The following is a 12,255-nucleotide window of genomic DNA, read 5'->3' as shown; positions in this document are numbered from 1 at the left end:
TCTGTCCTGGCACAGGGCTCCATTCAGAGTGTTTGCTGCCTGAGGGAACAGTCTTGCTGCCCAGCCCCACTCACCTTGAGGTGGCCCAGGTGCATGCGGGCCCGCTCACACATATGCAGGAAGTACTTGACACTGCTCTCATCCACGATGATGTACACGGCCACCTTCCTCTTGAAGCCAGCGTCCAGCAGGTCCTTGAAGATGTCCACGTCGGTGAACATGTCCATGACCACAGCAATGACCTGCAGCAGGGGAGGCCATGGCCTGTTAGACAGCACAGTGGGACTCACCACCCTCCCACCCCACCTCCCAGCAGCCTCAGGACAAGGACTGGTAGTCAGGCGTGCCTGCTCGGGATGGGGCCGCTTTGACCCCAGCATTCTGGGTCAGGAGTCCACACTGTGAATAAGGAGGTTCTCAGGTGATGTGGGCAGAACCTCCAGGGGTGTCAGGGAATAGGGAAGAAACATTCAGTGCACCTGTTGTTTCCGTAATCCAAAACTACAGAAACAAAACTCAGCTAATCTGAGATGAGAAACGCAAAGGCAAGGGTGTGAACGTGTAGGGAGGGAGGCTGGGTCCAGGAGAAACTGGGCCATGCTTGATCTAGAAGGTTCTTGAGTCAAGAGGGGTCCTTCCTCCTCTGCTGGTGGCAGGGCTCCTTGGGGCAGGCTTTGAAGGCAAAGCAAGAGGTCTAGCCAGGCCCTGGGGCTCTGGCTCTGGCCCATTCCTGGGAGGCATTCCTGGCCAGGGCAAGCCGCACCACTGCCCTGCTCCTGGCTATCTTGGGGTCCTGAGATGACTGTGGAGGAGAGAGGGGGAAGCCAACCGCTAGGGAACAGGGAGCAGCTTCCCTACATCCTTGGTGTGGACTCTGGCCTCCCTTCTGTCTGCCTGGACAGAGCCCAAATTAGTATGTGCCCTTCCTGACATCTGACAAGGTTTGCCACCTCTGCAAAGGTGAGCTCCATCTCCCAGGACTGACTCAGGGTGGGGCCCCAGAGGTCAAGATGCATCGGCCCCATCTCTGGGCCAGCATAGCCTAACTGTTCACAGAAGTATCCACATGCATGAAGGTGCAGGGTGAGGGCAGGGAACCCATGTACCGGGGTGGGGTGCAGGGGGAGGAGAGGGCTGTGGGACTGGCCCTACGGGTCCCCAGCCAGGATGACCTTGTGCCTCTCCATCACCCCCTCTGCTTCCTACCCCCACCACCCATCTGTCAGTTTGTCCTACTGTGGTGGCTTATGTGACACTGTGATCCTGGAAGCTATGCCACTGGTATTTCAAGTACCAGCAGGGTCACCCATGGTGGACAGGTTTCAGCAGCACTTCCAGACTAAGACAGACAGGGAAGAAAGGTCTGGTGATCTGCTTCAAAAATTAACCAATGGAAAAAGAACCCTATGGATCACAATAGAACTCTGTCTGGTACAGTGCTGGAAGATGAATTCCCTAGGCTGGAAGGCACTCAGTGGGTGCAACAATGGACTTGAGCACACCAACAATGCTGAAGATGATGCAGGATTGGGCAATGTTTCATTCTGTTGTATGTGGGGTAACCAGGAGTCAGCACTAACTCAATGACAACGACCACCACCACCACCGCCTTCCATCCTCAGTGGAAGCAGAGTGGGAGGGCGTCACACGAGGACCTATGCCATGCTGCCATCGGCCGGCAGCCAGCTCTCTGGGCTGCCCCACTACACCTGCCCTGGCCTTGGCCCTGGTTTGAGAACCCCCTGGAGGAAATTCCCACAGAGGCCAGGCCTGTGCCCTAGGCCACACAGGAGCTGGGGACAGAGTTGGGCTAGAACCTAACCTACCCTGGGCAGTGGGGCGCCTGCCACAGGGATTCACAGATGAAGGTACCAGGGAGGCAGTGGAGATATGTCCACGCACCCCATGGAAGCACCCAAGGCTGCCCTAAAGGCCCACCAAGGCCCTACCCCCTGTGCGGGGTCCCTCCCTGCCTGCCTTGTACTTGCTGTTGACCCTGAGCAGGACACCTGGCTCTTGCTTGGCTTTCCCAGGCTCAGTGTTCTCATCTGTGCATCAGAGCGACACGACCACCTCCCAGGAATATCAGCACACCTGCCTCACAGCGTGCAGGAAGGGCCTAGCCCAGCTGCAGGCAGCACTGAGTGACAGTGCACAGGGCGGGGGGGGGGGCGGTTCTCACAGCCCTGCCTCCCCAACCATGGGCTGGGGTCCCAATTTGCAGCTGGATAAACTGAGGCTTAGCAAGGTTGTAAGGCTTGCCCAAGGTCATAAAGCAAGTCAGGGGCAGGGCGTGGCCAGTCTTGGGTCTCTGGCGCCTTCCCAGGATGGGTATTTTGCCTCAGAGGGCCTAGGGGTGCTGGCTTACCAACTAGCTAGGGCCTGAAATTCTCTTGTCCTGTGGGGGCATGAGCGCTTAATCCCTGCATCTCTGAAGGGCCGTCTAGGGGCAGAGGGTGCAGGCACAGTCTGCGGGGGCCAACAAGGTGGTGGTGGGGGTTCCATACCAGATGAGGACCTGCTCTCTGATTCCCAGAGCTGCCCAAGCTAGACAGTGGTCTTGAGAGGCAGGAGATATCCAAGGAAAGGCCAGAGTCTACTTGGAGAGGCACAGAGGAGAGGAGGAGCCCAATAGAATCTGTAATTGTACCTACAGTGTCAGGCAGGGATGGGAGTGGGTCACAACAGCCTTTGATCAGTCAGGGTGATGAGACCCTGAGGTGGCTGGGGCAGGGACTTCCTCCTCTGGGATCATACACTCCTGGGGTCCCCTGGACAAGCCACCACTGGGCAGGTACACAGCCTCATGTGCCACCTTGGAAAGGGGCTAAATCTGGGCGGGGCCAGCATGCCTCTCCTGAGGCAGTCTCCCCTCCCACATGGGCCAGGGGCTGGTCCTGACAGACAGGGACTTGCCCTGGGCTCAGGCTAGGGGAACATGCCCCAGCAGGACTGTGCCATTGGCATGCACCCCTTGTCACCCTCTGGCAGGCACTGCTGCAGGTTAGAGCGTTGGGGCCTGCCCCGCAGTGGGTCCCACAGGGTCTGTGGCCAGACCTCAGATCTCCCAGGCACTGGGCTGGGTGCCTTGGGGTGGGTGTTAGAGGGCTGGTAATAGGTGGGCCCCAGCAGGTATGGGGCCACTGATGCTGGAGCAGGGCTGGAGCTCCCAGACAGGCAGCCCAGGTGGGCTGGTCCCCAGTCAGAGCCAGAAGGTCTCTGGAGGCCCTCGAGTCCTGTCTCACATCCTCATTTTGCAGATGGGAAATGATCATGACCAGAGCCCTGGGCCCCCACAGGGCCATCTGCTTGAGACAGTGTGAGCCAGCCCAGCCCTCATGCCACATGCTGTGCCCGATGACCATTACACCACGTCTCCCCCACCACACACATGAGGACACTGAGGCACAGAGGGATCCTTCCTTGCCTAGCAGTCTGTCTGGCACCAGTTGCCTGGAACACTGACTCGTCCAGGCAGAGGCCCTGCCTGTCAAGCATGGTGTAGCTGCAGGCAGCTCCAACCACAGACAGCTGCATAGATGGCTCAGCCCCGGAGCCACTCCAGGAGCCAAGGCAGCCGGGGCCAGTCACAGCCTCTTTCAGGCCTCATTTTCCCCATCTGCCACCTGGCAGGTGGGGGTGTGGCCTGGCTCATCTCTAAGGTCTATCAGCTCAAATGTCCAGGACTGGAAGGGGAGGGCTCAGCTGGCCCTGCCTGGAGGCACTACACCCTGTGCCTCCATGCCCACACATTCCCACAGGAGTCAGAGCTGGGCAGGGGAGGCTGGGTCAGGAGGCTGCACCAGCTAAGGCCATGCCAGCCCCTCTTGAGTCCACATGAGTGGCTGTACCAACTGCCTGCTCCTCAGGAGGTACAGCCTGGGGGCAGGTCTGTGGGTGAGGGGACCCAGAGGCTTCATACCCGAGGACCTGGTGTCCCAAGCAGTGGACAGGGAGCTCCCAGCCCCTAGTTCCTGGATGCCACAGCCCAGCTCTCAAAGAAAGGAGCCTAGGAGGCTTTTCTGATGGAGGAAGCTGTCTGTAGAGGTCCAGGGTCCCCCAAAATGCAGCCCCAGGGCCCAGGAGGGGCCTGGTTCCCTTGACAGCCCCCTGATTCCTAGCCCCAGGGGTGGAAGTATGGGGGCTGCTGTAACACTGAGGAGAAGTGGGAGGAGGGTAGAGGGAGGGCCCGCAGGGCAGAGGTGGGTCAGGCGAAAGCTGGGAAGATGCCAGCAGGGGTCATTTCCCTCCCATGGGCCAAGGCTACCTCTGGCTGGGTCACTGTACTGGCCTCCTCAGCCCTCCACCCCAATCTCCTGATGGTTTCAGATCCCCATAATATCCTTGGGAAGGGGCAAGCTATGGGCAACTACCCCCTGTTAGGGTTGCAGAAACTATGGCCCAGAGTGGGAGGGGACCAGCCCAAGGTCCCACCATAAGCACCTCTAGCATCTGGGTGGCCACCAGGAAGACAGCGTCTAGGCCACAAAGGAGCGAATGCCCACGCTGTGGCTGCCACACTCCAACAGTTGCTGCCTCAAGTCCTGTAAGAACTGCTGCTGGCCTTGGGCTGGATAGGGCAGGGGCTGTGGGTCAGCCAGAGGGGGTGTCCTCCCCACAGCCCAGTGGCAGTCTGAGCCCCCCGAGCCAAGAATGGATGGACCCAGAGTTAGAGTTTCTGGGCTTTAGCTGAGCTAAAGCTCCAGGCTTTAGGTGGGCTGCCTTGTTTCTCTGGGCCTCAGTTTCCTATCTGTCAAATGGGAACGTGGACATGGTGCCCAAGAGCCTGTCCTGCTCTGAGGTCCTGCTGAGGGATGCGCAGGTGCCCAGCACAGCCTGTCTGGACCAGCTGAGTATCTAGCCAAACCCACAGGCTGCAGAGAGGAAGTCCCTGGCCCCCACAGCCCCGCCTCCCTCTTACACCATTACCACAGGCTCCCTGCCTCACCAGGTGCAGACACTCTGCCTGTGGCACCCCAGCACCCACAACTAGTGTTTTCTAACCTTTCTGTGACCACAGACGGGAATTCAGAGGGCAGTCGGGTAAAGCAGGTCCCCATGGAAGTGCCTGGGGATGGGGGGAAGGTGCAGTTGGAAACCACTGGCCTAAAGAACAAGGGACCCACATCAGTATGCGCCCAGCCTCAGCAGCAGCCTCTCTCCTCCAGGGGCCTGACCCCATAGACCTTCCTCCCTAAAACACCCTGCCTCAAGCCCCCAGGCCTCTGCACATACTGTTCCCCTGGCTGAGCTGCCTTCCCATTTCCCTCCCCCGGCCATCCTTCAAATTCCTACTCAGAGCGTGCCTCCCACCCAGGCTTCTCTCAGTCATAGCTCTGACCCATCTGGTTGTGATATGTATCATGTCTGCATTCCTGGAGATGCCACAACAAAGGAGTTGAGGAGCGTGTCATCCCCCCAAGGCCTAGACCCACTGGAAGGTGACAACCCTCTGAAATGGCTCCTCCTGCCTCACACCTTACAGACCACTGACATTCTCAGAGGTGGCTCAGACCAGAGCTGGCCAAGCCCTGTATCTCCAAGTGCTCCAAAACAGACAGGGGAGACAGATATCCAACACAGCGCCTGTGAGAGTAAGTGCTCAAGAAATGCCAGCTGCTCCTGATCTCCCTCCTCTTGTCGCACTAACCCAGGTCCTATTCCATCCTCTGGGATAGACAGGCCAGGAATCATCAGCCCACCCATTTCCCATTTCCCTTCATGCCAGCCAGAAGGCTGATGGGAAGGCTGCTCCCAGGAATGGCACAGGGAGCTCTGCAGACCATCTTAACGGGGATAATTGGATAATGACCACCAAAAGATCCTGGATACAACTTGCATTTCCAGCCACAAAAGAAAAACAGAGACTGGATTTACCTTCTTGCCTTACACCACAGAAAACCAGACAAGACATATGAAACAATGGTTTTCAGATAATGGACAAGAGGCAGTGCACCACCGTGATTCCTGAGGTCCCTGAGAGTGAGAAAACAAACAAGGTAAGCCCTAGGTGCCCAGCTCACTGCCTAGAGAGAGCCCCTGGGCCATGGCACAGGGAGGGGGAACACAGGTGGAGTCCAGTGGTTTCTCTGAGTTCAGGAGACAGGGTTTAGAGTTTGGCAGCTAGAGAGGAGAGAGCTGCACGGAGAGAATCCAGAGATGGGCAGAGGGTTCCCCTTGAGTCTTCAGTGACAACTGACCAGCACGTGGATGTGAGAAAACTACTGAGGCTGGACAAAAAAAAAAAAAAAACCGGTGGAAAGGGGCAGAGGGAGCAATCGCTGGTGGTCACACAGGACCAGGAAATAGTTCATGTTCCCACCAGCCAGAGCAGAAACACCTCCTGAGACACAGGGCATGGAGTAGAGTCCTCAGAAGGCACTGTCTCAGTAGTGGGGCAAGTAAGCCCTAGACCAAGGATCAGCAAACTTCTTCTGTAAAGAGCCAAACAGTAAATATTTTAGGCTTTGCAGGCCATAAAGTCTCTGATGCAACTATTCAACTGCTGTAGCATGAAAGCAGCTATTAACAAATGTGTGAGTCTGTGTTCCAATTAAACATTATCTACAAAAGCAGGAAGTAGGCTGGATTTGGCCTGTGGTCCAAAGTTTGGCAAACCTTACCTTAGAATAAAGTCTGCTCTGGTCCTGCCTAATAAAGCTTAAAAGCTACCCTCAGAAGCATTTAACTGTTTTCAAGTAACTTAATTGCATCCCAGAACAAAGCCCTCGAATATTTAAAGAAAAAAAAAAAAAAAAAACACCTTATAACATCAAGAATTACCAGGCACATCAAGAAACAGGAATATATGACCCCACATGAGAAAAATCAATCAAACCAACCTAGAACTAATTACAGATGTTAGAATGGGCAGACAAAGAAACACGAAAAGTTATAAGTGTATTCCATATGTTCAAAAGTTTAAGTACAGACATGGAAGATATTTTTTTTAAAAGACTCAAACTGAAGCTCAAGAGGTAAAAATACAACATTTGAGATGAAAAAATACACTGGATGGGATTAATAGCAGGTTAGATACTATAGAAAAAAAATAGTGAACTTGAAGATATATCAATAGATACTATCCAAAATGACACAGAGAAACTGAAAAAAAAAAAAGATCGGAACATCAGTGAGCTGTGGGTAAACTTCAAGTGGTATAACATACCTATAATTGGAGACTTAGAAGGTCATGGGAGGGACAGAAACACATTTGAGAAAAATAATGGCCAAAACATTTCCACATTTGATGAAAACTATTAAATCCACACATCCAAGAAATTGAACGAATTCCACGTAGAAGAGTCTTGAATAAAACCACCTAAAGGCACATGACAATCAAATGGCTTAAAACCAGTAGTAAAGAGAAACTCTTCAAAGTAGCCAGAGGGAAAAAAGACCATTATACGTACTAAGGAGCAAGGATGACAGCAGACTTTTCACAGAAACAAGGCAAACCAGAAGACAATGAAGCAACATCTATGAAGTACTGAAATGGAACAAAAGTCAACCTAGAATTCTATACCCAAAGAAAATATCGCTCAAAATCAAAGGCAAAACAAAGACTTTCTCAGACACACAATAGCTTAGTGAATCCATCTCCAGCAGATCTGTACTGCAGTTATTACCATCCCTTCTACAGATAGAGAAACTAAGGCCCCAGAGGCCTGCAGCTCCCTCCTTGTGGAGGCAGAGGAGCAGCCTGGTTCAGGCTCAGCCCTCCCCTTCCCTTCCTGGGGTGTGTCAGGTGTGGAATGGAGACAGGAAGAGCTCCTCTCCTACCCCATAGACCCCTCCTCCAGCAGCAGGGCACGACAAATCTGGCCATAGCACCTCAGTTCTCCTATGTTCACAAGGTCCTCTCCCCTCTCCCCACATTCCAGTGGTGCTGGCAGAATAATGGGAAAGCCCCCTAGAAGTTACGGAGGCCTCCTGGGATCCCTGGAGCTGAAACTGGAGTGCTGGCACCACTGTGGGCAGTGCTCCCCACTGGCTCCTGGCACTCTCCATGTTTGCCCATCCTGTGCCTCTGAAGGCCTGTCACTGAATGAGGGCTAGTTTATATAACAGCCTTATCTTGCCCTCGCAGGGTAAATGGGGAGAGAGTCTGCGTACATGATAAGGAATGCTGACCCAAGCCAGAGTAAGAAGGCCAACATGCTGACACCCATATGTCCTTTTCCAGGTACCAAGGAGGGATAGGGATGACCACTCCCATTTCACAGAGGGGAGTCACTGTCAGCCAGTGGCAGAGGCCTCCTGCTCATAGGCTCCTGTCCCAGGGAGGGGATCCTGTGTACATTCCTAGCTGTGACTCTACCCACCACTCCCAGATCCCACCTTTGCTCCTGAAACCTGACGATCAGAACTGCCTGGAAGGTATGCCCTTGGACCTCCCGGCTCAGCCTCTCATTCCCTGGGTGGCCTAAGGCAGGTCACTTCTCCACTCTAAGTCTCAGTTTCTCTTGTCAGTAAAATTGGCAGTACGATTAAATGACCTGCAAGACCCCTTTCCCCTCTGACGTTCATGAGTTCTGTGAATACCTTCCCCACCCTCTGGACCTTAATGATGGAAGCCTCATTAAGGCCAATTAAAGGAGGCTCATGCCTCCTAAAGCACCAAACTTTGCAGTGCCCGGGGCCAAGTAGCATACCGGTCACACCTAGAGTCATCTGGCCAGGAGGGCCCAGCACCCCAGATAGACACTGGGCCTCCTCTATCGCTCAGGAATGCTGCTGAGACAAGGAGGCACCGAGCTTGGGGCAAGGCCATCGAAGCCCAGGGCTGCACCTGTGCATGAAGCAAGAAGACATGATCCTTCCCACCTCCTGTCGGCCCCAAGGGCCTCAAATCCTCCAAGCTTCCAGGCCTAACAACGCAGAAGCCAGCCAACGAGACCCTCCGCAGTCAGGGAACGGCATAAGCAGAGAACTTTCCAACTGGGAAATCTCAGAGCCATAGATTTGAAAGCCTCTAAAAGCCTACTGTCCAAATGCTATCCACAGCTGTGGGATCACAGAGAATCCTGATCCCCTCCCCCAAAGGCCAGGCCTGGAAAGGACTTGCCCAAGGTCACACAGTGAGCCAGGGCAGGGCTGAGGCCCCTGGGTTACCTGATATCCTCTCTACCCCATTCTACCAAGCCCCTGCTTGAATATCTCCCAGGACATGGAGCTCACCACTTCTCAACCCAGACTACTTCTGGAGAGGCTCTCAGGGGAAGGGTATGGATGCAGAGAGGGAAGGATGAGAACTGGCATAACTGAATGCCAGCTATATGCTGGATGCCATGCTGAGTGCTTTAGATACCTCTTTTTCTATTTAAATCTCATCACGACTTTATGAAGCAGGCAGTAGCCTCACCTGGGCACTGAGGAAGAAGAAACTATCCCAGGATGGCCAAGGCGGGAAAAGCAGCAGAGTGGGGGGTCAGTCTGGGTCCCTGTGATGCCAAAGCCCATCTTCCCACCACACCCGGGAAGATCCCTAAGCCTGGGGGGTTATCTGGACTCATGCGGGAGGGCGATGCAGCCCATCCAGGCCAGCACCTGCCAGGCTGGGGCCGGCGTGTGAGGCGTGTGATCGGGCTATAGGGCATGACCCAGCTGCCTCCCCTGCTGGTCATGCTGAGCATGGCGGAGTGCGCACCAGGCTCAAAAGGGCCCAAAGGGGCTGATGTTTCCTTGGCAGGCCTGCTCTCCCTAATACTCTCCATTAAGATGCAAACGCAGTCAGGTAGGAAGCCTCTGGAGGCAGGAGCCAGCCCTGGATGAATGATATCAGAGGGTTCCCACCCTGACAGGTGAGGGCCTGGGGCTGGGGCTGGGTCTTGTCAGGGCAGGCCACCACCGGCAACTCCCATCCTGTGCACAGGCCTGTGGGCCACGCACCCCTTGCGGGCCCTGCACTCAAGGGCAGCTGACTGGGCCACCTCTCGGGCCTCTCACGTGTTGGGGGCAGTCCTGGACTCTGGCCGAGGGGTAAAGCAAGAGCCCTCTCTCACGGGCCCCAGGAGGACCTGCAGGGACTGGTGGTAGCTCCCTTCCAGGCACTCCCCACTGGACAGCCTGGTGTCTGGATGCCTGATGGGGAAATGCAGCCTCGCAAAAATTCTTTCACTGTCCGGAGCCTGGCAGGGGCCAGGACGGGGCTCGGATGCTCCATTAAAAGCCAGAGCTCAGGAGGAACAGCGGGTGCTTCTCCAGGGAAGGGGAAGGGGCTCCAGGGCCTACAGACCTGAGTTCTGGTCTAGGCTCTACAAGTTACCAGCTTTGTGACCTCAAGCAAGTTATCCACCCTCTCTGAGCCCTGACCAGCCTCAGTATCCTCACCTGAACAATGGAGACAACGCCCACTTTATAGAGTTGTTATGAGGATTCAACAATGCAGGTAAAGTGTCTGCTCAGCACCTGGCACATCGTTGGCATTTAATAAATGCCTTGTTAAGCTGCTTTTATTCTTCTGGAGCCAAGCTACCAGCCAGGACTTCAGTATACGAAGGCAGGGGGCCTCACAGGAAAGACGTGGGCTCACTGGCTCTGTGAAACTGGGTTTCAGAAGGCCCTTCCTAGCTATGTGGCCTTGGGCCAGAAATACTCCTCTGGGCATCCAATCCCAGGCTCTGGCTAACAGGCAGCCAGGCATGAGATCTGGGCTCTAGTAACACCTGGGGCAGTGGACCTGCCAGGGGTGCCAGGGGTCCTGCCCCATGTTGTGGCGGTGGGAGGGTTTCAGTATCTGGAGAAAGAGCAACCTAGTAGGCATCTCTACCCTTTTCCTCTGTGGCAGCCCCTCCTTAGCCCAGCCTCACCTCTCTGTTGAGGCTGCCACAGGAGCGAGAGCAGACAGCCTCCCAGGCGTGATGATACAGGCCCAGCCTCTGGTATGCAGCTGGAACCCCCCACCAGGTTTTTCCCCAGATAAGTCATCAGCTCCTAGGGGGTGGGGGGAGGGGAAGCATCCAGCACCCAGCACTAGCTGGAAACGCAGGCAGGTGAGAAGGAGTCTGGCTCAGACATGCAGTTACCTTCCCTTTCAGAGGGCCAGAGCTCCTGGGGCTGGATGGTGGCTCAGAGAGGTCGAGCTGCCTGCTCAGGACTGCGTAGCCAGTTGGAGTCAGACCTAGGACCTGCCTGTCCCTGAGTGGAGAGAAGTCTAGACCATAGCACAGCAGGATGTCAGGGTGGAAAGGACCCTTCGTAGTCTCCAACATCTGTATCCACTTTACGGATGTGATAACCAGGGCTCAAAGAGGAACTGGGCTTGTTCCAGTTCACACAGCAAGGCGGGGGGCAGAGCAGGGACCTGACTCCAGCACTCTTGGCTCCTTGTTCACTCCTTTCCCACTCGTTCAAGACTTTTAGGGATGGGGGGCCTGGTGGCAGTCCTGATGTGAACACAGCCCCTCCCAGCAGTCAAGTTGGCGTGGCTGAGAGATGCTGTGTCACTTCCCTGCCCCAGGGTCTTCCTGTCATGCTGACACAGGGCAGGGTGAGAAGCTGGCAGGCGGGCCACCTGACTCAGCGCCAGCAGCCAGCCCAATGCCCCAGGTGGGGAAGGACCAGTATTCAGTTTGGGGACTAGCACAGTGGAGTCCCCATTCTGGGCACCTGGGAGGACATTCTCCCTGCATACTCGGGACAGGAGGAGGAGGCAGGGGCAAGGGGATGAGAGGCAACTCAGGAGGAGAGAGAAGGCAGGGGAAACTCCTGGTGGGCAAGTAGGCAGGCAAAGTGCCCTGTCAGCATTCATCAGGGCAGTGACTCGACCCTGCAAGCCTGGGAAGCAGCCAGAGGTGGAAGTTGGGGTAACTGCAGGCAGCCTGGTCTGCTGCCCTCCTGGCCCTGCCTGCTGCTGTGCCCTACCAGGGGCTGGGTAGAAGGGCCCACGCCCAGAGTCTGGGGGCAACACAGCCTGGTTCCTGCCCCTCCACTCAGGAACAAGCTGGGTGCCCTTTGGGCAGGGACTAACCAGTTGGGCCTCAGTTTCTACCTCTGAAAAATGAGGCAGATAACACCTTCTGAGATTATAAAGTGCCAAGCACTCAGTAAACAGGTAGTGTTATTAGAGCCCTCCTACGCACACACAGAACAGCCACAGGTCCCCACAGGGCTTGGACGGACATGGCCGGGAAACACGTGGTGGCTCGGCATGCCACTCTCCTCGGTGCCTCAGTGTCCCCATCTGTACTACGAGTGGCCAGGCCTCCGTCCCTCCCACCCATCCTGATTGGACCAGGCTTTCCAGACTCCCCA

At 55.5% G+C, this 12,255-nt stretch overlaps 2 protein-coding genes across 6 annotated transcripts in view; one reads left to right on the top strand and one right to left on the bottom strand.

Annotated features, from left to right (window-relative positions):
- Positions 1-12,255, top strand: part of SLC5A10 (solute carrier family 5 member 10) — a 70,590-nt gene that overhangs the window by 39,877 nt on the left and 18,458 nt on the right. The window lies entirely within an intron of this gene.
- The window catches only part of FAM83G (family with sequence similarity 83 member G), a 32,615-nt gene that overhangs the window by 16,891 nt on the left and 3,469 nt on the right, over positions 1-12,255 (bottom strand). For both annotated transcript variants that reach the window (XM_049874701.1, XM_049874700.1), the window contains exon 3: positions 75-242. In XM_049874701.1, the coding sequence (XP_049730658.1) occupies positions 75-242 (168 nt within the window). The remainder of the gene's footprint in view (positions 1-74; positions 243-12,255) is intronic.

The sequence above is a fragment of the Elephas maximus genome, chromosome 2 (assembly GCF_024166365.1).
Source record: "Elephas maximus indicus isolate mEleMax1 chromosome 2, mEleMax1 primary haplotype, whole genome shotgun sequence".
In the NCBI taxonomy this organism is placed as follows: domain Eukaryota; kingdom Metazoa; phylum Chordata; class Mammalia; order Proboscidea; family Elephantidae; genus Elephas; species Elephas maximus.
The sequence above is the reverse complement of the archived record's forward strand: the minus strand, read 5'-3'. Positions and strand labels throughout refer to the sequence as shown.